The sequence below is a fragment of the Peromyscus maniculatus genome, chromosome 5, assembly GCF_049852395.1.
Source record: "Peromyscus maniculatus bairdii isolate BWxNUB_F1_BW_parent chromosome 5, HU_Pman_BW_mat_3.1, whole genome shotgun sequence".
NCBI classification, from domain to species: domain Eukaryota; kingdom Metazoa; phylum Chordata; class Mammalia; order Rodentia; family Cricetidae; genus Peromyscus; species Peromyscus maniculatus.
This window is the reverse complement of record NC_134856.1, coordinates 22,320,249-22,341,670: the sequence shown is the minus strand read 5'-3', so window position 1 is coordinate 22,341,670 and position 21,422 is coordinate 22,320,249. Positions and strand designations below refer to the sequence as shown.

The 21,422-nt window shown below is 48.4% G+C and overlaps 2 protein-coding genes across 4 annotated transcripts; one reads left to right on the top strand and one right to left on the bottom strand.

Moving 5' to 3' along the window:
- The first annotated feature begins 301 nt into the window (after positions 1-301).
- On the top strand, positions 302-6,533 carry Gcdh (glutaryl-CoA dehydrogenase). Of its 2 annotated transcripts, XM_006996215.4 has the most exons (12): positions 302-445; positions 503-636; positions 721-747; positions 1,025-1,168; positions 1,312-1,374; positions 1,587-1,757; positions 2,680-2,809; positions 2,890-3,106; positions 3,591-3,694; positions 3,884-4,009; positions 4,211-4,371; positions 6,024-6,533. In XM_006996215.4, the coding sequence occupies exons 2-12, from the start codon at positions 537-539 to the stop codon at positions 6,095-6,097; spliced, it is 1,317 nt and encodes a 438-aa protein (XP_006996277.1). In that variant the 5' UTR covers positions 302-445; positions 503-536; the 3' UTR covers positions 6,098-6,533. The 2 variants fall into 2 exon arrangements, with proteins under 2 accessions (XP_006996277.1, XP_076428024.1); XM_076571909.1 differs by lacking the exon at positions 3,884-4,009 and having other exon boundaries at positions 407-636.
- On the bottom strand, positions 5,707-20,784 carry Syce2 (synaptonemal complex central element protein 2). Of its 2 annotated transcripts, XM_076571910.1 has the most exons (5): positions 20,522-20,784; positions 20,067-20,179; positions 9,572-9,725; positions 7,035-7,223; positions 5,707-5,966 (listed from the first exon to the last, which is right to left on the bottom strand). In XM_076571910.1, the coding sequence occupies exons 1-5, from the start codon at positions 20,534-20,536 to the stop codon at positions 5,922-5,924; spliced, it is 516 nt and encodes a 171-aa protein (XP_076428025.1). In that variant the 5' UTR covers positions 20,537-20,784; the 3' UTR covers positions 5,707-5,921. The 2 variants fall into 2 exon arrangements, with proteins under 2 accessions (XP_076428025.1, XP_006996290.2); XM_006996228.3 differs by lacking the exons at positions 20,067-20,179; positions 20,522-20,784 and adding an exon at positions 17,256-17,273.
- Between the last annotated feature and the right edge of the window lie 638 nt (positions 20,785-21,422).

Genomic DNA, 21,422 nt, shown 5'->3' with positions numbered 1-21,422 from the left:
GCCCACTCACAGAGTACACACAAACTAACAAGCTGGATAGACCGGCGGACGGCATTGGCTGAGATCACCCACTAGCGACCCACCTTTCTCTCCTCGCGCACACCATTTGCGGATTTCTCAAGGTCTGGCCCCCAGACTTCCTTAATGAACTTTGGGATCCCGCCCCTCAGGCCCTTGGCAACTGGCAAAGATGGGGTGGGCGGAGCAGAAATACAGTTGGCCAATTGGGCTTGTGCCCTCGTTTTCCGCCCCTTCCTTGTTTGGATTCTTAAAGGGACTACCTGCCTACGCAAGGAAGAGCCCGCTTCCAAAGGCAGGCTGCTACCTTGGCCCTTTTAAAAGGAGGAGGGGGGTGTTCTGGGCGGAACCAAGGAGGAACCAATGAGCAACCCCTATCAGGCCGAGGTCAAGTGTGCAGGTCCCGAGCACAGTCTGCAGGCACCAGGTAAGCAGGGGACTGGGAGGGAGAAAGCTGGACTCTGCTGACGCCCGGCTTTTCCAGGTGGCGGTCGCTGCGACAGTCGCCGACTATATATATGGCTTTGAGAGGAGTCTCCGCGCGGCTACTGAGCCACAGGCCCGGCCTGCACTTCCCATGTGTCCCGCGTACGTGGAGCTCGGCGGCAGCACACACCGGTCAGTGCGGGGGGCCCGGGATGGGGTCGGCAGGGAGACACAAGGACACTTTCTCAGTGTGTCTTTCTCATCCTGTGTTTGCAGAGAAGACACAGAGTCGATCGGCCAAATGTAAGATCCACCTTCCCACCTACCCCCGGTCCAGCTGTTGTCTTACCCTTGGTGGTCTCTGTCTGTGATTGCAAGGACTGCTGGGAAGGGAGGCTGGGTTGTGCCCAGGGTCAGAAGCGCTAAGGTCTTTGTTTCTATTGGGCTAGAGAAGGGTTGTGTTTGCCGGACTGTTTTGAAGCCAGCATTCACCTGGAGCGATATGGGGAGAAAGGGTGCAGCTTAGAAATCTGGAAGAGGAGGCGGGGTCTGGCTGATTCGAATCCCATGCCCCACCCAGCCTCTCGTCCTGGGTTTGACTGGAGGGACCCACTGGTGCTGGAGGAGCAGCTGACCGCCGATGAGAAACTCATCAGGGACACCTTCCGCAACTACTGCCAGGAGAGGCTTATGCCGCGAATTCTGCTGGCCAATCGAAATGAAGGTGCCCTGGTGTCGGGTGGGCACCCCGGGCTCCTCAACCACACAGGATTTGCACCTGCTGCCATGCACACACCCCAGCTGTCCCTAGAGTCAGGGACGATGTCAGGCTGAGACAGGACATGACTCTGGCACCCATCTCTGCAGTTTTCCACCGGGACATCGTGCATGAGATGGGGGAGCTGGGCGTGCTGGGACCCACCATCAAAGGTAAGGACATTCCTGTGTATGCTCTGCAGTCCTTACTCCCAACATCCTGAAAAGCCACCCCTTCTCTCTGTAAAATGGGCAGTGGAAAGTCCCAGCCAGGGCAGCCCCAGGCCCACTTCCAGAAGGGCCCCATTATAGCCCTGCTCAGTCCCTGGTCCCAGCCAGGCTGAACTTTGGTCGTCTTTGATCTACCTGATCCTCCTCTACACCAGGGTATGGCTGTGCTGGAGTGTCATCAGTGGCCTATGGTCTCCTGACCCGAGAGCTGGAGAGGGTGGACAGCGGCTACAGGTCAATGATGAGTGTTCAGTCCTCCCTCGTCATGCACCCCATCTACACCTATGGGAGCGAGGAGCAGCGACAGAAGTATCTGCCCCGGCTGGGTAAGCAGCCGCTACCTGGTAGAGGGAAGTCAAACTGTGGCCTGGAACGCAGACCCCAGTGTCCCCATAGCCTGCCTACCTTATTTCCTACAGACCACTTGCCAGGCCCTAGGGCTCCGTTGTCAGCCTTGATCCCATGCCGTTTGTCAGCCTTCTCCTCCCCTCCCCTTTGACTTCACCCCTGGCCACCATCATCTCCTCTTGGATTTGTTTTCTGGGCTCCTCATCCCAGTCCAAAGTTGAAAGTCTTAACTGCTAACCAGGTCCATGAGGCCCATAAGCAGGCTCTGAGCCCTTTCCTCTACCTCTCTGGCCACTCACGTTTTATCTGTAGATAGGGTCTCACTATATAGCCGTTTGGCTTGCAGCTTTGTAGACCAGTCTGGCCTCAAACTCAGAGGTCTACCTTTGGCCCCGAGGGAGGGGGAGCTAGGATTAAAGGCCATGCACAACCATGCTCATCCCTCTGACCACTCTTCCTCTGATTACTCATCTACTAGGGATTCTCCAAATAACCACCTTGGTGATTACTCTTCCTCATACCCTCCTTCAGGCTGGGTGTGGTGGCACAGGCCTCTAATCCCAGCACTCCAGAGGCAGAGGCAGGTAGATCTGTTAATTCTGGGCCAGCTAGGGCTACAGACTGAGACCTTCTCAAAAACAAACAAGAAAAAAAAACCCAAACTTCATGCCCTCCTTCAGCTAAACCTCTTAGTGCCCTTCAAGACACTTTTGCCAACCCCTTCCTTCCTGGCCTCCCTCACATTATGCCATTGTGATTATGGCCTAGACCATTTCCTCAGCTCTCAGAGCGCAATGATGGCAGGTTTATCTGCCTTGGTCACAGGCCTGGCTCACTGGTGAAGATAATTTATCAGATGGATGAGACTGGTAGCCTTATGACCCTGTCTTGTGCTTGCAGCCAAGGGTGAACTTCTGGGCTGCTTTGGGCTTACAGAGCCCAACCATGGGAGTGACCCAGGTAGCATGGAGACCAGAGCTCGCCACAATCCATCAAACCAGAGCTACACTCTCAATGGGACCAAGACCTGGTGAGGGGCCCAAGAGGTGGTGGATGAGAAGGTGTATGAGGGATGTCAGCCAGATCCCTCCATAACTTTCTGGCCCCCAGGATCACCAACTCGCCCGTGGCTGACCTGTTCGTAGTGTGGGCTCGGTGTGAGGATAACTGTATACGGGGCTTTCTGCTGGAGAAGGGAATGCGGGGCCTCTCAGCCCCTAGGATTGAGGGAAAGTTCTCTTTGCGTGCCTCATCTACTGGTATGATCATCATGGACAATGTGGAGGTGCCCGAGGAGAACGTGCTCCCTAATGTGTCCAGCCTGGCGGTATGTGGTAGACACCTTGGGAACTGGTGGGGGGTCACCTCCTAGCTCATCTTTCTCACTCTTTCAAGGGGAGAGCTAACATACATGGTCCTTGTGCTTGTGGGGCATTGTGGAGTCTGTGATACTCCCTGTTCATGGATGGGCTAATTGTTCCTTTTGGGGTTACCCCCTTGCTCATTGGCTCTGCCCAAGATGCATATGGTCCTGGACCACTTCCTACTCTGCTTGTATGAGCAGCTTACTGTCTCCTGCCAGCTTCTTGCATCTGAGCACTGAGGTCACGCCCCATGCTGTACAGGACTGCATGCACATACAGTGGAGAGGCACTGAACAAGGCTTGCTGCACCCAAGTTTTGGTGTGCACACCCTATGTGATTTAAATGCAGATTCCCTTGTCTGGGGCATTTGGGAGATAGATTTTCCTGCTTCACAGTTGGTTCTTCCCAGGCCTTCAGCTGACTGAGACCTCTTGTCAATCCTATAGGGTCCTTTTGGCTGCCTTAACACTGCCCGATATGGCATCACGTGGGGTGTGTTGGGAGCTGCTGAGTTCTGTTTGCACACAGCCCGGCAATACGCCCTGGACAGGTGTGTGGGGCTGCTGTAACACATGAGGGGTGTGGAGGGTCCTGGAGTTCACCTTGTACTCCAACAGTGTCTTCCCCAGCACCCACCAAGTTTAAGTTCTATGAGATGGCTCGGGACATCCTGAGCAGTTAAATGTTGAGCTTCCCATGAACTGGGAAGCCTCTTGAACTCTAGTCTTGCCTGTTCTAGGATTCAGTTTGGTGTCCCCTTGGCCAGGAACCAGCTGGTTCAGAAGAAGCTGGCGGACATGCTCACCGAGATCACACTGGGCCTCCATGCATGTTTGCAGCTTGGCCGTTTAAAGGATCAGGACAAGTAGGGATTACATATACACTGTGATTGAGTCCTGGGCCCTTTCTGAGGTCCTTCCCAGATGGGGCCCCAGGGACACAAGCTTCTTTCCCTCTGTTTTGATGGGCGGATCGGGGACAGCCTTACCGGTTGGACATGTGCTCCATCTGCTGTGTGTGGTCAGGGCACGAGACCCAGTGTTTATAACATATGTACCACTCCCAGGGCTACCCCAGAAATGGTCTCCCTGCTGAAGAGAAACAACTGTGGGAAAGCCCTGGACATTGCACGCCAGGCCCGAGACATCCTAGGAGGAAATGGGATTTCTGATGAATACCATGTGATCCGGCATGCTATGAATCTGGAGGCAGTGAACACTTACGAAGGTCAGTGCTGGACCCTGGGCTTGGGGAGGAGGGTGTCACAGTGGTCTGGGTAGGGAGATAGCAGTAAGGAGCTGGGATAGCACAGCTAAGTCTTCCAGCTGTCACCAGGTGACTATCAAGCCCTACCCCTCCGTCCCTCACCTGGTGTTAGTTGTTCAGAGGTTGTGAACTGAACAGAGGTTATAAATAAATATATAAGGGAGTGCACTGTATGACTTCAGAGGTTCTGATGAGCAGACCATGTGAGATACTCCTGGCCCTTGTTCTCATTGTGGGATGAACATGGAGGGAGACACAGTTCCAAGACCAAAGTGCCAAGAGAGAGGCATGGTTCTTGGTGGGTAGGTGGGTATGAAGAAGAGAACAGGGCACAGTAATTATATCACTACTTCATGTTCAGAGGGGAAAAAGCTGTTAGTGGACTGTAAGAGTCACAGGGCATGTACCCATGGCTTCGGACAAACTTGGAAAAAGACATGAAAAGAGCTGGAGAGACGGCTCAGCAGTTAAGAGCACTGGCTGTTCTTCCAGAGGTCCTGAGTTTAATTCCCACCATCTGTAACGATATCTGGTGCCCTCTTCTGGCCTGCAAGCATACATGCAGGCAGAACACTATATACATAATAAATAAATCTTAAAAAAAAAAAAAAGACATGAAAAATGATACTGAAAGAAACAAAACAAGGGCTGTAGGAATGGTTAAGCGGGCACAACAGTTGCCATAAAAGCATGAGAACCCGAGTTTAAGTCTAGAGCCTTATAAACCAGCACAGTAGCATGTGTCTGTAACCCATGTGAAACTGAGGACCAGCCAGCCTGGGTACACACTAGTGAACAATGAAAATCCCATCTCAAATAAGGCCCAAGACCTGAGTTGTCTGCTGGCCTCCAAATGTGTCATGGCATGTGCACCTACACTTGCACATTTTTCACCAGTATTTGAAAGGGGGCAGCACAATCCAGTGTGGCCCATGCATGAGGGCACTAGCTTCACGGGCAGAGAGGCTTCTAGCAGAAAAAGCAGAATGTATGGGATATCTTCCTTGCCTGTCTCAATGACTGAGGATTTGAACCAAGGGAAAGTCACACAGTCTTCAATGTTTATCTCAGGCCACAGGAAGAAACATTCCAGAAACAGGGAGAGGGAGAGGTGGGTGAGATCCTACAATGTGAGCATGATTTGAGATGGGTCAGCTGTGGGCTTTTGGCAATAAATGGAATCATTTAACTGTAAAAAGGAAACTACTGTCCCTAAAGGTGGGGTGGAACAAAGGACCATCCATGTTTTTGCATAGATGATCAGTCTTCCCAGTTCTGGAAGAAAGCAGGCCAGGGTAGAAATCAAACATTTAATCAACTGTAGGTATGGGTTGGGTGAATTTGCTAAAGCTGGGCCTATGGCAGGGCTAACCTTGTCACACTTTGGTAGTTTGCACAAAGATCATTGGTGGCGTTTGTGTTGAATTACAGGACTATTTAAAAAAAATCTCAGCATGGCTCCGTGCCTTCTCTTGGTGACTGTCATTAAGACGGGAGCTTCTTAGCAGCAGTCAGCAGTCACCGTCTTTGTAACTCTGTTCTTCTGACGTGGGGACCTAGGGCAGCAGGAGGCATGAAGACTTCAAACCAGTTCTAACATTCATCTCACACAGGTACACATGACATTCACGCTCTGATCCTCGGGAAAGCAATTACTGGGATCCAGGCATTCACAGTTGGCAAATGAACAACCCACTTCAGCAGAGGGCCCTTCAACAGAGAAATTGCTTGGCTAGATCCTGGCAGCACCATTCATTGCTCGAGTCTGCTCAAGAAGTGGTGGACGGACCCAGCTTTTATGGTGGAAAGTGAGACACTGATGTGAGACTATGGAAATTTCTTTCTGGAAGATGTTCAGATATGCTCTATAGAAAGAAGATGCAATTCTCTGTAGGCCCTCGGCCCTTTTAAAATGGATCAGACTCCCATCTACCTTGTTTTAAGCTTCTTCTAACTGAGGAGGAGCGAGATAAACAGGAAGAGACACAGAAGCCAGGGAGTGAAGTGGAGCAGACCTTGTGAGAAGGTGCTCTGGAGTTTATAGTGTGCCTTCCTGCCCACCTCCATCCCGGGGCCGTACCTTCTGTGTGCAACACTGAGCAGATAAAAGAGGAAAACAAAGAGCCTGTGCCTCACTCCTTGGGTTCATCTGGGTTTACTGGTAACCAGAGAGGTAGTTTGGGGAGTTTCTCACAGGAGGGATGAACATGCCTGGGGTTGTGCCTTTCTGGAATAGTCAGACTTGGAGCTAGACAGTCTCTAACTGGCAGGGGGCACTCTGCCCTTTCCTTCATGATGTAGCTAACTACAATATTTAAGGACACCAGTTTGGCTTCTCAGTCCAAACCATGTGACTTGGGACCCCCAGCAAGGTAGCAGAACATCAAGAGCTTTTGCAAGGACTGTAACCCTGTGGCCTAGGACTGTCAGTGTAGGGCTTAGTAACAGCCCTGTTTCCTAAAATTGGGGTGGCTATCAGTGGCAGAGCACTTGTCTGGCATGTGCCCTGGATTTCATTCCCAGCAATGTAGGGGAAAAGGAGAAGCCTGGTTCCTGTTCATATTAACTCTCAGCTGAGTCATTCCCGGTCTCTTTCCTCACAGGATACACCCCCAAACTCTTACCTCAGACTGGACACACAGGTCCTTATATACAGTTTCCACAGTATGGCAGACTTGTTTCAGCTCCATTTCCAGAAGGCTGATCTTTGCCATCTTCTGAGTGAATTCTTGGAGCCTTTCCTGAATGATCTTGCTGTGATGGCTGTACACCTGGTACATCCTCTCCTCCAGTTTTTCTGTCAGATCCGTGACCTTTCAGGGAGTGACAAAGAATTGTACTGAGTGCAGATAAAATTTGGGGGTTTTTTTGTGGGTTTTTTTTTTTTTTTGTTGTTGTTGTTGTTGTTATTTTTGAGACATGGTCCTGCCTAGTACCTGGGCTGGTCTTGAACTCATCAATCTTCCTGTCTTAGCCTCCTTAGTGTTGGGACTATATGCACACAGGTACACACCACTATTCCCAGTTCTTTTGTTTCAGATGGTCAGTCTCATGTAGTCAGGACTGGCCTTGAACTTGGAGTTGAGGTTTTAAACTCCTGACCCCAGTGCTTCTACCTTCGAAGTGCTGGGAATTATAAGTATGTGCCATAATGCCTAGCTTCTTTTGTTTTCTTTAAACAAGATACAAATGTATGTTCAGTTGTTCTTCATCTTAAATCTTGGAATGATTAAAAATCAACAGGAAAAGTAAAATCTGTAGGAAATCAAGTGTAGTGGTACACAACTGTTATCCCAGCCCTTGGGTTTCAAAGCAGGAAGATCTCCTGGGGCTATACATTGAGTTCCAGGTCATCTAGAGTTACATAGCAAGATCCTACCTCCAAACCCCCAAATAAATAAAATGTACAGAAAGACATGCATTGGTTCTATGCAAACACTACCTCATTTGAATGAGAGATCTGAGTACCACCTGTGAAGACTAGCATCCATGGGGTTCTGGAACCAATCCTCTTTATGTGATACTAAGGAAAGACTAACTAGGAATAGAAAAGGTCTGACTGAGGGCCCAGGACCAGTGCAGTTCATGGCTCTGCTGGCTGCATATTCTCAAGCAGCGCCAGGCACAGCCATTGATACTGCATTCCAGCAAGCATACCATCAGGGTTTGTGAGGCATGAGCTCCCCGTGTGCTGTAGGACCAACTATCTCACCCCAGATCACAGTTACCTTCTAAGGACACATGGGTAAAACCAGGCCTGTTGGAGCAGGCCTGTGTAGCTGAAGTTTTCCTGGTCCTGCCTGGCCCATGGTCAGGACAAATCTCTCTCACTAGAGTCCCCCAAGGAAACACACAGAGACTTATATTACTTATAAACTGTATGGCCATGGCAGGCTTCTTGCTATCTGTTCTTATATCTTAAATTAACTCATTTCTGTTAATCTATACCTTGCCTTGTGGCTTAACAGTAGCTTACATCTTGTTTCTCATCGCAGCAGCTGGCAGCATCTCCCTCACTCTGCCTTCCTGTTCCCCCAATTCTCCTCTCTGCTAGTCCCGCCTATACTTCCTGGCTGGCTACTGGCCAATCAGCATTTTATTTGTCAATCAATCATAGCAGTACATTCACAGCATAGAGAACATCCCACAGCAGGCCTGTAATCCTAGCTACTTAGAAAGCTGAGACAGGAGCATTATATGTTCAAGGCCTGGACTACAGAGTAAGTTCAAGACCAACAGGGCAAGTGAGACCCTGCCTCAAAATAAAAAGTAAGGCTCAGTATTAGAAGACTTATCTAGCATGGATAGATCTGGGTTCCTGAGCCTGGCTCCCTTACATCATTTACCACTTTTTTATTTTTAAAGATATGGGTGTTTTGCCTGCTTGTCTGTATGTGTAATATGCATGCCTAGTAACTGTGGCTGTCAGAAGAGGGCATCTGATCTACTGGAGCTGGAATTATAGGCAATTGTAAATAACCTGACAGGTGCTAGGAGTCAAACTCAGTCCTCTGGAAGAGCAGTAAGTGCTTTTAACTGCAGAGCCATCTCAAGCCCCACTTTTTTAAATTTTTTGAGACAGACTCTCACTATGTAGCATGGCTGGCTTGAAACTCACTATGTATGCCAGGCAGTAGATGACATACACCTTTAATTCCAGCACTTGGGAGGCAGAGGCAGGTGCACCTCTGTGAGTTCAAGGCCAGCCTAGTCTACAAAGTGAGTTCCAGGACAGCTAGGGCTACACAGAGAAACCCTGTCTCAAAAAACTTAAAAAAGAAAAGAAAAAAAAAATTAACTACCTATATACTACCAGGCTGGCCTTGAATGCAGAGATTTGCCTGCCTCTGCTTCCTAAGTACTGGGATTAAAGGTGGAGCTACCACATCTGGTTTACCACTTAAAAAATTGTGTGTGTGTGTGTAAATGGGTATCAAACCAATAGCTGTTTTCAGGTTAGGCAAATGCTCTACCATTAAGCAACACACTCATCCAAACTCCTTCATTTCTGAGCCTTAGTTTTCTCTAACCTATAGAGAATGGCCCAATCTAAGTGTTCTAGAGTAAAATGAGAACCATGTACAAAGAGCCTTGTGGAGTCTCTGGAACTTAACAGATGTCAGACCATAGGGTCTTCCCTCCCTCTGAGGGATTCTGTCACCTTCATCTTGAGGCTGTCCCTGAAGTTGGTCATAAGTGCATGGTCCTTCTGCCTGCTCTCATTGATATTTTCAATCAGCTCCTGGGCTTTCTTCTTCAGGATTTCAATGCTGGAGTCCAGAGAGGAGAAGGGTCCTGGCAGCTGGTAGTTGGCACTAAAGTGAAGATACAAGGGTTAAACTCTGACTTCTGAAAGTACTGAAATTAGCATGATGTTCTCCAAAAAGTGGCTGACCTGAGCTGGAGCTCAGTGGTAGAATATGTGCTTTCCACAATCAAGTAGCATACACACACACACTCATGAGGCCAGGGAGAACGTGATCTATTTAAGCCGTATGGTATGAGTGAGGAAGGTGTGGACTGCTGCCTTTGTGGGTGACACTTGAAAAATTTTCTATTTCATTCATACCTTGAGATATGAGGCAGCCCCCAGCCCTTGTATAACCTAGTTGAACCAAGTATAAGCCTAACATGCTTGTGGTTCCAGAACACACTCTGCAGTGCAAAGCCACTATTCATATCTTTGTATACCCACAGGCCTCTCTGAAGCAAGCACTATGATAGTTTGAATAAGAACCAACCCCCCCACCCCTGGGTGTGCTTACATGTTGAATACTTGGTCCCCAGTTGGTGGAACTGTCTGGGAAGGTTTAGGAAGTGTAGCCTTGGAGAAGTGTGCCACTGGGGTTTGAGGTTTCAAAACACTGGCACCATTCCCAGTATGCCCTCTCTGCTTCCTGTTTGTGGATCAAGACAGGAGCTCGGAGCTGCTGCTCCAGCAACATGCCTGCCTGCCACCATCTATAACCTCAAAAGATCTACTGCTGTGGGATGGTCTGTATGTCAAATTGCTCTGATTGGTCAATAAATAAAACACTGATTGGCCAGTGGCCAGGCAGGAAGTAGGTGGGACAAGGAGAGAGGAGAATTCTGGGAAGTGGAAGGCGGAGAGAGACACTGCCAGCCGCTGCCATGACAAGTAGCATGTGAAGATGCCGGTAAGCCACGAGCCACATGGCAAGGTATAGATTTATGGAAATGGATTAATTTAAGCTATAAGAGCAGTTAGCAAGAAGCCTGCCACGGCCATACAGTTTGTAAATAATATAAGGGTCTGTGTGTTTATATTATAAGTGGGCTATCGGACTGCTGGGGCTTGGTGGGAGCTGGAGAGAAATTCTCCAGCCAGATCTACACTACTGTGTGCTTGTCATGTATGATCAGAAGCCTCAGAGAAATGTCTTGGTTGCCTCTGAATTCTAGCATGCAGTTGTCCATAGCCCATTTCGTTGTTGGTTTTGAGACACTATCTCATTCTTTAGGCCAGGCTGGTTTCAAACTCAAGGCAACATTCCTGTCTCAACCTTTCAAGTGCTGAGATTATAGACGTGAGTTTTATAGACATAATTTCTGTTGGGGAGTATTATTTTAAGGTGTGTTACTTTTGTTTATGTTGCATTTGCTTAACTTGGTGAAGCTGTGATACTTTGCCTGCCTAAAACACCTTGATGGGCTAATAAAAAACTTAATGGCCAATGACAAGGAAGGAGAAAGGATAGGCAGGGCTGGCAGGCAGAGAGAAGAAATAGAAGGAGAAATCTTGGAGAAAATAAGTAGCCAGAGAAGGAGGAGGACCTAAGGGGCCCACCACCCAGCTACACAGCAAGCCACTGAATAAGAGTAAGATTTACAGAAGTAAGAGAACAGGAAAAGCCCAGAGGCAAAAGATAGATGGGGCTAATTTAAATTTAAGGAAAGCTGGCAAGAAACAAACCAAGCTAAGGCTGGGCATTTATAATTAAGAATAAGCCTCCATGAGCCATTTATTTGGGAGCTGGGTGTGGGCCCCCCAAAAGAGTAAAAACAACGTTGTGACATGCCAACGTGGGGTTAGAGTAAAAGAGAAACCAACAACAAATTTCCAAGTCTGTTCTCTAATTCCCCCACCATGTGAATCCTAGGGATCAAAACCAGGTCATCAGGCTCAGAGGCAAGCACCTTTCTACCATGAGCCATATCACTCACTGACTCTGCTGTCTTCTAACTCCTGATGTTCCCATCTATACCTTCAGGCCTTCCCAGCTGTCTTCCACAGTTCAGGCTACCTTTCTTCAAGGGCATCTTTGTAGTGTGAGGTGCCTTTCTTACCTAAGTCCTGGATCCTCTAGAACAGTGGTTCTCAACCTGTGGGTTGCAACCCCTTTGCAGACTGAATGACCCTTTCACAGTGGTTGCCCAAGACCATCAGAAAACATCGATATTTATATTATGATTCACAACATAACAAAATTACAATTATGAAGTAGCAACAAAAATAATTTTATGGTTAGGGGTTACCATAACATGAGGAACTGTATTAAAGGGTCACAGCATTAGGAACACTAGAGTTCTCTAGAAAGAACTCCTTGCTGGCCTTAGTACACACATCACTTACAGTGTTCCTGTCTTAGTCTATGACTCAGCTAATTCTAGACTCCAGGAGGACTGGGGCCTTGTAGAAGTCATCTTCTCTATCTTCATGTGCAGCCAATAAATGATTTTTGTTTGTTTGTTTGCTTGCTTGCTTTTCGACACAGGGTTTCACTGTTCCCTAACTATCCTGGGACTCACTTGGTAGACCAGGCTGTCCTCGACCTCACAGAGATCCACCTGCCTCTGCCTCCAGAGTGCTGGGATTAAAGGCATGTGCCACCACTGCCCAGCCAAAATTAATGATTTTTAAACTGGCTGTGGTGGAACATTTAATCCCAGTACTTGGGAGAAAAAGGCAGGTGGATTTCTCCAAAATCAAGGGCAGGCTGATCTATATAGAGAATCTGTCTCAAAACAAAAAAAAATTAATGATCCCTGAGGGCTTTCATTACCACCCATACTTTGGTTACCCCAAAATTTATTCCCAGCCCAGGACCCTCTTCTGTTCTCCACGAAAGTGTCTTTTTCCAGACCTCCCAGCAGCAAAGCTATCCCAGACATTCAAGCTCCATCTTTGCCCACCAGTTAGCATCTCCCTTCTTTCCCTACACAAGAAGATCCCACCCTCCCTCCTCTTAAATGATACATAAAGCCACCTGGCCCCCACACTAGAAACTTAGCAGTCAGTCTGGAGCTGGGTTTCTCTGGCCCTCCATGTCCTATCTAGAAGTCTTCAAATTTCTACCTTTCAACCCTCCCCCCCATCTATTATCCTTTGTAGCCTTATCGTTTTCATTTCTCACTAGGACCATTGTGACCTTCCAAACCAAAATCTGATCTCCTAACCCTGTGTGAACAGTTTAAGAAAGGCCTTCGGGGCCATACAGTCAAATATCAATTCCTTGTGTGGCAGACAAGGCTTTCCAGGGCTTGGGCCTGCTGCACCCTTTTCAGGCATACTGTTTTGTTTTCTACGTGGGGGTGGGCCCCAGGCTCTGTACATGCTAGGTAATGCTCTATCACTGAGCCATAGCCTCTGCCCTAGCAACCTGACCCTTTAACAAAAAATCTCTCCAAACCCACTAGCCTTTACCCCAAACCACTTTCTCTTCTCTCTCTCTCTCTCTCTCTCTCTCTCTCTCTCTCTCTCTCTCTCTCTCTCTCTCTCTTTCTTCTTGGTTTTTCGAGACAGGGTTTCTCTGTGTAGTTTTGTTGCCTGTCCTGGAACTCACTCTGTAGACCAGGCTGGCCTCGAACTCAGAGATCCGCCTGGCTCTGCCTCCTGAGTGCTGGGATTAAAGGCGTGCGCCACCTCTGCCCAGCTCCACTTTGCCTTTCTGCCTCTGCCAAAGCAAGACCTAAGCTTCCCTTCCTGTTCTTGGTCATGACTCTGCTTTAGATTATGCTTTTTGTGCTCATGTGCTCAGGGTGGGAACGACAGTTCTCTTCTGTGCTTTTCAGCACTTCAAAGGCTTCAGTATGTGCTCAATTCCTGAGTGTTCTGCTGACAGAGCTACTCTAAGATCTCCCATGCCTTCTGACACCCGGCTTGCCTTGTCTCACCTTCTCCTGGACCAGCTCAAGTTTCAGGATTTCAAAATTAGACTCAGTCTTGCCAGGTCTTTCTTTTTGTGTAATTCTCGAAACCTGACTGAACTTCTAATGGCTCCAAGATGCTCTACTCCAATACTCAAGAGGTGAGGTGAACAAAAATCACTTGAATTCAACTAATTCAAATTTTGTGGTGGGACAAAAGTCTGCACTGGATGTCTACTGAGAGCACCTTTTTATTTTTCCAAACCCAAACCCTTCTATTATGGATTTCAGCTTTTCCATTTCATTTTCTTATACTCAGCAGCTGCATATTAATCAAGATGCTAATGAATCATTGGTTTCCCTGGGTCTGCACTCACCAATTAGCTTTAATAAACAAAATGTGTGGTGTCCTCTCTGCAGGCTTCCTCAGTTCCTGGGCTGACTTCTGTGGCAGAACCCTGGCCCGAGGCCAGGGATGGAAAAGAGCCCATTACAGTTGCGGGGTGTGCTTGGCCTGCATAGGGCTTGGGATGGGGGGCCTGTAAGCATATCGATGCACCCATCTATTATATCTGTCCTTCTAAGAAGCCCCTAATCAGTTCCAAGAATTAGAAGAGTTCCCAAGCAGGGCCCAAGCTGGCAGGGGGCCCAGGAAATGGGTCTAAGCAAAGAGACCATCTGTTCGCTCCAGGTAAAGCTATGACTGGCAGGCGTATGAGCCAGAGCTACCCACTGATGGGCTCTTCTTTCCACGGCCTCTCACAGATAACACAAGTAAATAAGCTACCAGCCACTTATAACCATCTTAGGGGGCAGTCCCAGGAGAGGGACCCACAGAATCTGGCACTCAGGCAAAATGATGTTTTGCTGAAGTACTGCCAGGAAGGGAAAGGTTTGAGTGGAAGCTGATGAGCCAGTTCCCCCCACCTCCCCTCCAGGAATGTGTTAATATTTCAGTCATGCTGCTGAATGCTGGCTGCTGAGTCCATTAACTGGTCCTTGTGATGACTTTCATCATCTGGTTCTGGCTCCTGTAGAAGTCCTTCAGGTCTGTAAATGCCTTCTTTGCCTGTGCCTCTTCACCAGAGAGTCTGGTCTAAGTGTGCTATTCCCAGTACATTTATCAACCGAATGATTCACTCATATCTGCCTGTTTTCTAGTTCCTGACCAATAGCACAGGTCTAGGAAGCATTCTACACTGTGGTCTGCTTTCCAGTTGAGAAATGAGGGAGAAAAGGGAAAGCTGGTTTTGTCTGGATCCTCTGGCTCTGGCCTCAAGTGAGCTCATTCGGTCCACAACTGTCATGACAACAGCCACTCCCACAGCATCCTAGCAGTCCCTTGTATCATACCACTCTGAGTTCTAGCTCAGAAATCCCAGCTGTGATTTCTCACTTTGGCTGTACATAATCATGAAAATGTCCTCTGCTCTCTCAAACATCTTTAAAAGGGGGGGGGGGGATGTAAAATGGAACTTAAGCTCTTGCCTGTTCTAGAAGTCAGCACCTGTGGGAAACCATGCCAAGCAGATAGCAGGGATGTCCTGGTAAGCACTGAGCTACTACTGGCTCTCTAGGGGATGGGGAAAACCCTGATTTGTAGTTTGCCAAATGCCACTGTGCAAATATTCCCACTATAGCAAATATAAAGCTTTCAACATAAACTTGCCAATATATATATATATTCTATATAGGAATATATAGAATCAGCTCTTGAAAGCCAGTAGGAGCCAGCTCCAGTATACCATGCATGGGGACAATCACCTTCCTCCTGCCTGTTCCCTAAGGGCTTTTTCCCAACCTCTCCTGCTAAATGGCACCCCAGACAGAATCCCTAACCTGATCCACGTCCACTCACACTTCCTTCAAACCATTCTCTATTTAGTAGCCAAGGCCTTTCTTGAGACAGTCTCACTTTGTAGCCTCAGCTGTCCTGAAACTCACCACGTAGACCAGGCTGGCATTGAACTCAGAGATCCGCCTGCCTCTGCCTCCCAAGTGCTGGTGTGCACCACACCCAACCAGCATCTTTTTATAACAGGAACCTGAGTATGTCACTTCTCTGGCCTAGCAGTTCACACTAAATATATTCACCTTTCTTCTAGTACCTATTAAGATACCTAAATCTGTGGATACACACCTTCTGTAAAATGGTGCACCATTTGCACAGAACCTACACATATCCTTCTGTTGCAAACCAGGAGTGGTGGTGCACAGGAAGTAGCAGCTGCAGCATCAGTCCAGGACAATTTCAGCTATGTATCAAGCTCAAGGCTAACCTGGACTACATGAGAGACTTTCAGAAGAACAAACAAAGCCTAACACTGGGCCAATGAGACAACCCCATAGGTAAAGGCCACTACTAATCAAGCCTGGAGACCTGAGTTCAATCCCAGGAAGCCAGACAAAGATGGAAGGAGAGAAATGTGCTAAATCTGTTGGGTGGCCTGGCAATTTGGAATCTGAATATACAGAAGACTATATATACTACATCCCCACAAAAACTTGTATTTGGATGTTCATAGTACTATTACATATAATAGTCAAACTACTTGTCTTTTGAGAACAGACAAAATATGACAGGCTCCTAATATGTAATTTTATTCAGTCAGACTGAAGTTCTGATAAAGGCTATGGTATAAATGACATGCCAAGTGAAGAATGCTAGACACAAAGGAGCACACGGCATGATTCCATGTACATGAAATGTCCAGAATAGACAAATGTATGGAGACAGAAAGCAGACTAGTATAGGGGATAGGAAAGAGGCAGGGAGGCATGAGGTTTCTTTTTCGGAATGATAAAAATGTTCTGAAGTTGACTAGTGATGGTTGTATGACTCTATGAATATACTAAAAACTATTAAATCACACACTTCCACAGGTGAGTTGCATGGCATGTCACAGAATGAGCATCCTTAATTCTAAATTCCAAAATTCAGGCCAGGCATGGTAGTGAATAACTTTAATCCCAGCACTGAGGAGGAAGAGGCAGGCTGATCTGAGTTCAAAACCAGTCTGGTCTACACAGTGAGTTCTAGGTTGCCAGGTTACATATTGTGACTTTGCCTTAACAAAATAAATAACCCCCAAAACTAAAGGTTCATGGTGCTCAGAAAGTTTCAGATAAACAGGATGGCACATGCCTATAATCCTAGCACTTGGGAGGTTGACTCAGAAGAACCTTGAGTTCTAGGACAATTCTAAGACAGAGCTGAGTTGTACAGTAAGACCCTGCATGAAAAACCAAGGGCTGGGTGTGGAAAGTGGATAAAGTCCTGAATGAATGTGCACTGTTGACGTGAATACAAAGTGTCCATAACTTCAAGTCCTCAGAATCCTAGAGATGGCAAAACCTTCCCCTGGTCTATGTTCAGATGTTGACAGTAACTGTACAAAGTGTGGACTACAGTTGTTGGTTTTTTCCCTCCTGAATGTTTATAGCTGGAGACCTCCCCTACAGAGACCCACTACTGAAATTAGCTAAACTTGCCTCCTCATTCAACTGTATACAATAAATCTGCCCCAACTGGTTAAAATATATACATATAAATGCACTGCGTTTCAGGGCTGCTGCTGGTATACCTCCATCAGAGCACATGGCCCACCCAACCCTAGCTTTTCTGTACATGCGCCTGTCCTTACTTCATTTCTTTGGCACACCAGTCAGGGTCAAGTTCAAAGTGCTGCAGTTTCAGTAACTGGAAATGTACACTCAGTGACAGGGTGCTCACTTACCATGCATAAGACACTGGGTTCCTTCCCTAGTACAGCAAAAGGCAAGAAAGTAAACAAATGTAAGATCCCAAATCCAGACTATAGGAGAAAATCTAAGCGACTTTGGTTTTGGGTTTTTTTTGATAGTCTCACTATATAGGCTATGCTGGCTTTGAACTCAGGGAGATTCACCAGCCTCTGCCTTCAGCTGAAATTAAAGACAAGTGCCACCACACCTGGCTGTTGGTGTATTATTTTTTTGGTTTTGTTCGTTTGTTTCAAGACAGGGTTTCTCTGTATAGCCCTGGCTGTCCTAGAACTCACTTTGTAGACCAGGCTGGCCTCGAACTCAAGAGATCAGACTGCCTCTGTCTCCTGAGTGTTGGAATCAAAAGCATGTACCATTATGCCCAGTTTTTTTGGGAAGGCTGTTAATGTCTTAAACAAAACACACACACACACACACACACACACACACACACACACGAGAGAGAGAGAGAGAGAGAGAGAGAGAGAGAGAGAGAGAGAGAAAGAAAAAGAGAGAGAGAGAGAGAGAGAACTGAGAAATTGGACCTCATTAAAATTAAAAACTTAAAACCAGGTATAATATATAGCTGTTTTATTCATAACTGCTAAAACTTAGAAGCAATCAAGATATCCTTAAAAAATGAAATGGGGGGCTGGAGAGATGGCTCAGAGGTTAAGAGCACTGCTTGTTCTTCCAAAAGTCCTGAGTTCAATTCCCAGCAACCACATGGTGGCTCACAACCATCTGTAGTAAGATCTGGTGCCCTCTTCTGGCCTGCAGGGGTGTGTGCAGACAGAACACTATACATAATAAATAAATAAATCTTTATTTAAAAAAAATGAAATGGACATATATTAGGGCATAACCACACAAAGGACATTATGAAGCACTAAAAACAAATGAGTTGTGATGCCACCAAAAGACAATGAGCTATCACAACTTCATACTGCTAAGTCCCAAGAAAACAGAAGTACTGGCTTGGTCACTGTTGCATGTCCATCATCTAGACCCTCAATAAATATTTGATGGATAAAAGTGCAAGGGAAAAACATTTTTTAATTTATCCTCGACACCTGCTTTCTGTCACTCCCGGATCTAACCCATTATCAATTTCTCAGATCTGTCTCTAACTATCTTCAGCACCTGACATCTCCCTACTTCCTAACACCACAGAACAAGCTGTACTCATCTTGCACTTGGATTATTCCTCACTCCTGTCCTCCTGCATGTCACAACAGCTGGGGGGGGGGGGGCTTTGACTACTTTCTTTCCAGACAGTCTCATGACGTAGCCCTGACTAGCCAGGAACTCAACGAGACCATCAGCCTTTGCCTCCCCAAAACTTTTTAATATAAAGTAGTCAAATGGTGTCAGTCCTCTCATTCTTAAACCTCTGAGAGGCATCTAAAGTATGACTGCAAAGCCAGGGATGGCGCTCAGCTGGCAGAGTGCTTGCTTAGCATGCTCAAAGCCCAGAGTTCAGGCCCAAGCACTGTATAAACCAGGTGTGACAGAGCAAGCTATAATCCTAGTAGTTGGGAGATGGTGGGCAGGAGGATCAGAAATTCAATTCAAGGTCATCCCAGCTACATGGCCAGTTTGAGGCCAGACCCCACAGAAGGAAAGCAAAAAGGGAGAGGAGAGGTCTAATTGTGTCTCTTACTGTCTCCCTCTTAACCTTTACTGTTCAATAATCTCGACAGCCTGTACACCAGCAGTTCCTCTGCCTGGAGCAGGGTCTTCCTTCTGATGATTTATTCTTCATCTCCAGGAACTCTGCTATGACCCTGAAGGTAAATCAGTCACCATTACTGTGTCCTCATATTTTTTTCCTTATACCATGTAGCATCTGGACTGCTACCTAGTGGGCTCTCCATACCCATAGGCTCTCATCCATGGATTCAAATCACAAGTCAAATTTAGAACAGGTGCTGGAGATGTGGCACTTGCATTTTGAAAACATTTATTTAAATTGTTATTGAGAATAGTGTGCATAACCAGTGTGTGTGTGTGTGTGTGTGTGTGTGTGTGTGTGTGTGTGTGTGTGTGTGTTTGTTGGCACACGCCTTTAATCCCAGCATTTGGGAGGTAGAGGCAGGTGGATCTCTTTGAGTCCTAGGACAACCTGGTCTATATACTGAGTTCCAGGCCAGGCCAGCCTACATGAGACTCTGCCTTGAGAGAGGGAGCTGGAGAGCTGGCTCAGTGGTTAAGAGCACTTGTTGCTCCTGCAGAGGACCTTCATTGACAGCACTCACATGGTGGTTTACAACCATCCACAGTTTCAGTTCCAGAGGACCTGATAGCCTCTCCTGACCTGCATAAGCACTAGGCTGGCACACAGTGTACACACACACATTCAGGTAAAACACTCACACACATAAAGTAAATCATAAAAAAATTAAAGTCTACACACGCAGGCCCACCCATGACACGGTTCAGGAAACAGACATTTTGCTGCTAAGCCCGAAGACCAGAGTTCTATCCCAGAACCACACGGTCCCACAGGTTCTGACTCCCACATGTTCACCCGTTCACACACACATGCAGAATGTTAAAACCCCCAAGCGGTACAAGGGAAGAGGAGTCTGAGCACGAGGATGCTACGCAGTGTCAAACGGGGACCTGAGCATCTGCAGACCTGGCTTCGGAGAGAGGGAATCCTGACACTAAGCCCCGTGGCCATCGAAAGGACGACAGCGCTGCCAGCTCCCAGGACCGTTCCGGGCACGCAGACCGTGGAGGGCACCGCGTGGCCGGGAACGGGCCCCGGAGTCCGGAGAGCCGCGGCCCCGTGCCCTCACCTGGCCGCCGCGGCGCCGGCCTCTCCCTCGGGGTTCTCATTCTGATGGCGCTCCCCGCTCTCCACAGTCGCCTGGGGTCCCGGGTCCTTTAACTCCACGGGAGGCACGTCCACCTGCGAGCACAGCCAGCTCAGAGTGGGGCGTGAGGACACCTCGGGGCGCCGCCTCCGTCCCCGGCCGGCGGGAGGCTGAGGCGGGCGGCCGCCTGAGTTCGAGGCCGGCCTGGTCTACGCGCTGAGTGGCCGCCGCCGGCCCTGGGGCGCACCGCACCCCTCACAGCCCTGTCCGTCAGCCCGTCTCGCCCCGCCGGGCAGGGGGCGGCCCCACAGGGGACGGACAGCCCCGGGGCAGGCCTGTGGGGTGAGTCCCGGAGCCCGCCCGCCCGCCGCCCGCCCGCCCGCCGCCCGCCGCCCGCCGCCCGCCGCCCGCGGAAGGGAAACGAGCGCCTCACGTACTCCCTGGCGCTCCATTTCGTCTTTTCCCGCCTCGGCGCTCCCGCCCTCTGCGCGCGCCCCGCCCCCTGCGCACGCCCCGCCCCGCGCACGTGCTGGAGCGCGCCTCAGCCCCGCCCCCAAGCTTCGCGCTAGGACCAGCGGGCGGTTAGGCCGGCAACCGCTCGGGTGTCCGTCTAGGGCGTGGGGCGCATGTGCGGGACTGGAGTCACCTGGGCACTCAGGTTCCAGGGGCTTTGACCGGTTCTTACAGAGATTCGGCCCTGTGCTCTACAATTTTTTTTTTTTTCAAATTGTTTTGAAACAGGCTCCCACTATGTCCTGGCCCAGGACTCTGTAGACCAGGCTGGCCCTGAACTCACAGATATCAGCGTGCCTCTGCCTCCAGAGTGCTGGAATTAAAGGCAGACACCCTCATGGTAGTGATAGCCTGAAATATTTACTCATTTATTTATTTTGTGTTTTCGAGACAGGGTTTCTCTGTGTAACAACCCTATCTGTCCTGGATCTAGCTCTGTAGACCAGGCTGGCCTCAAACTCAAGATCCGCCTGCCTCTGTCTCCTGAGTGCTGGAATTAAGGTGTGCGCCATCACTGCCTGGCTCGCTACATTTCAAATAAACTCACGCTGGTTTGGAACTCAATATGCATCTGCATGCCTGTAACCCCAGTGTTTGGGGGTTGAGGTAGGAGGATCTCCAGTTTCAGGCCAACTTGAACAAAATGGGCAGACCCAGATCCAAGAAAAAATCCAATCTAAAATACTGAGGCTAGGAACAGTTAGCATGCCTGTGGTCCATTCTATTTGGATAACTGAAGCAAAATTGCTCAGGCCTAGGAGATGGGGCCAGTCTGGGCAACACAAAAGCCCCGTCTCAAAACAGGGCCAAACCTGAGGACATGGT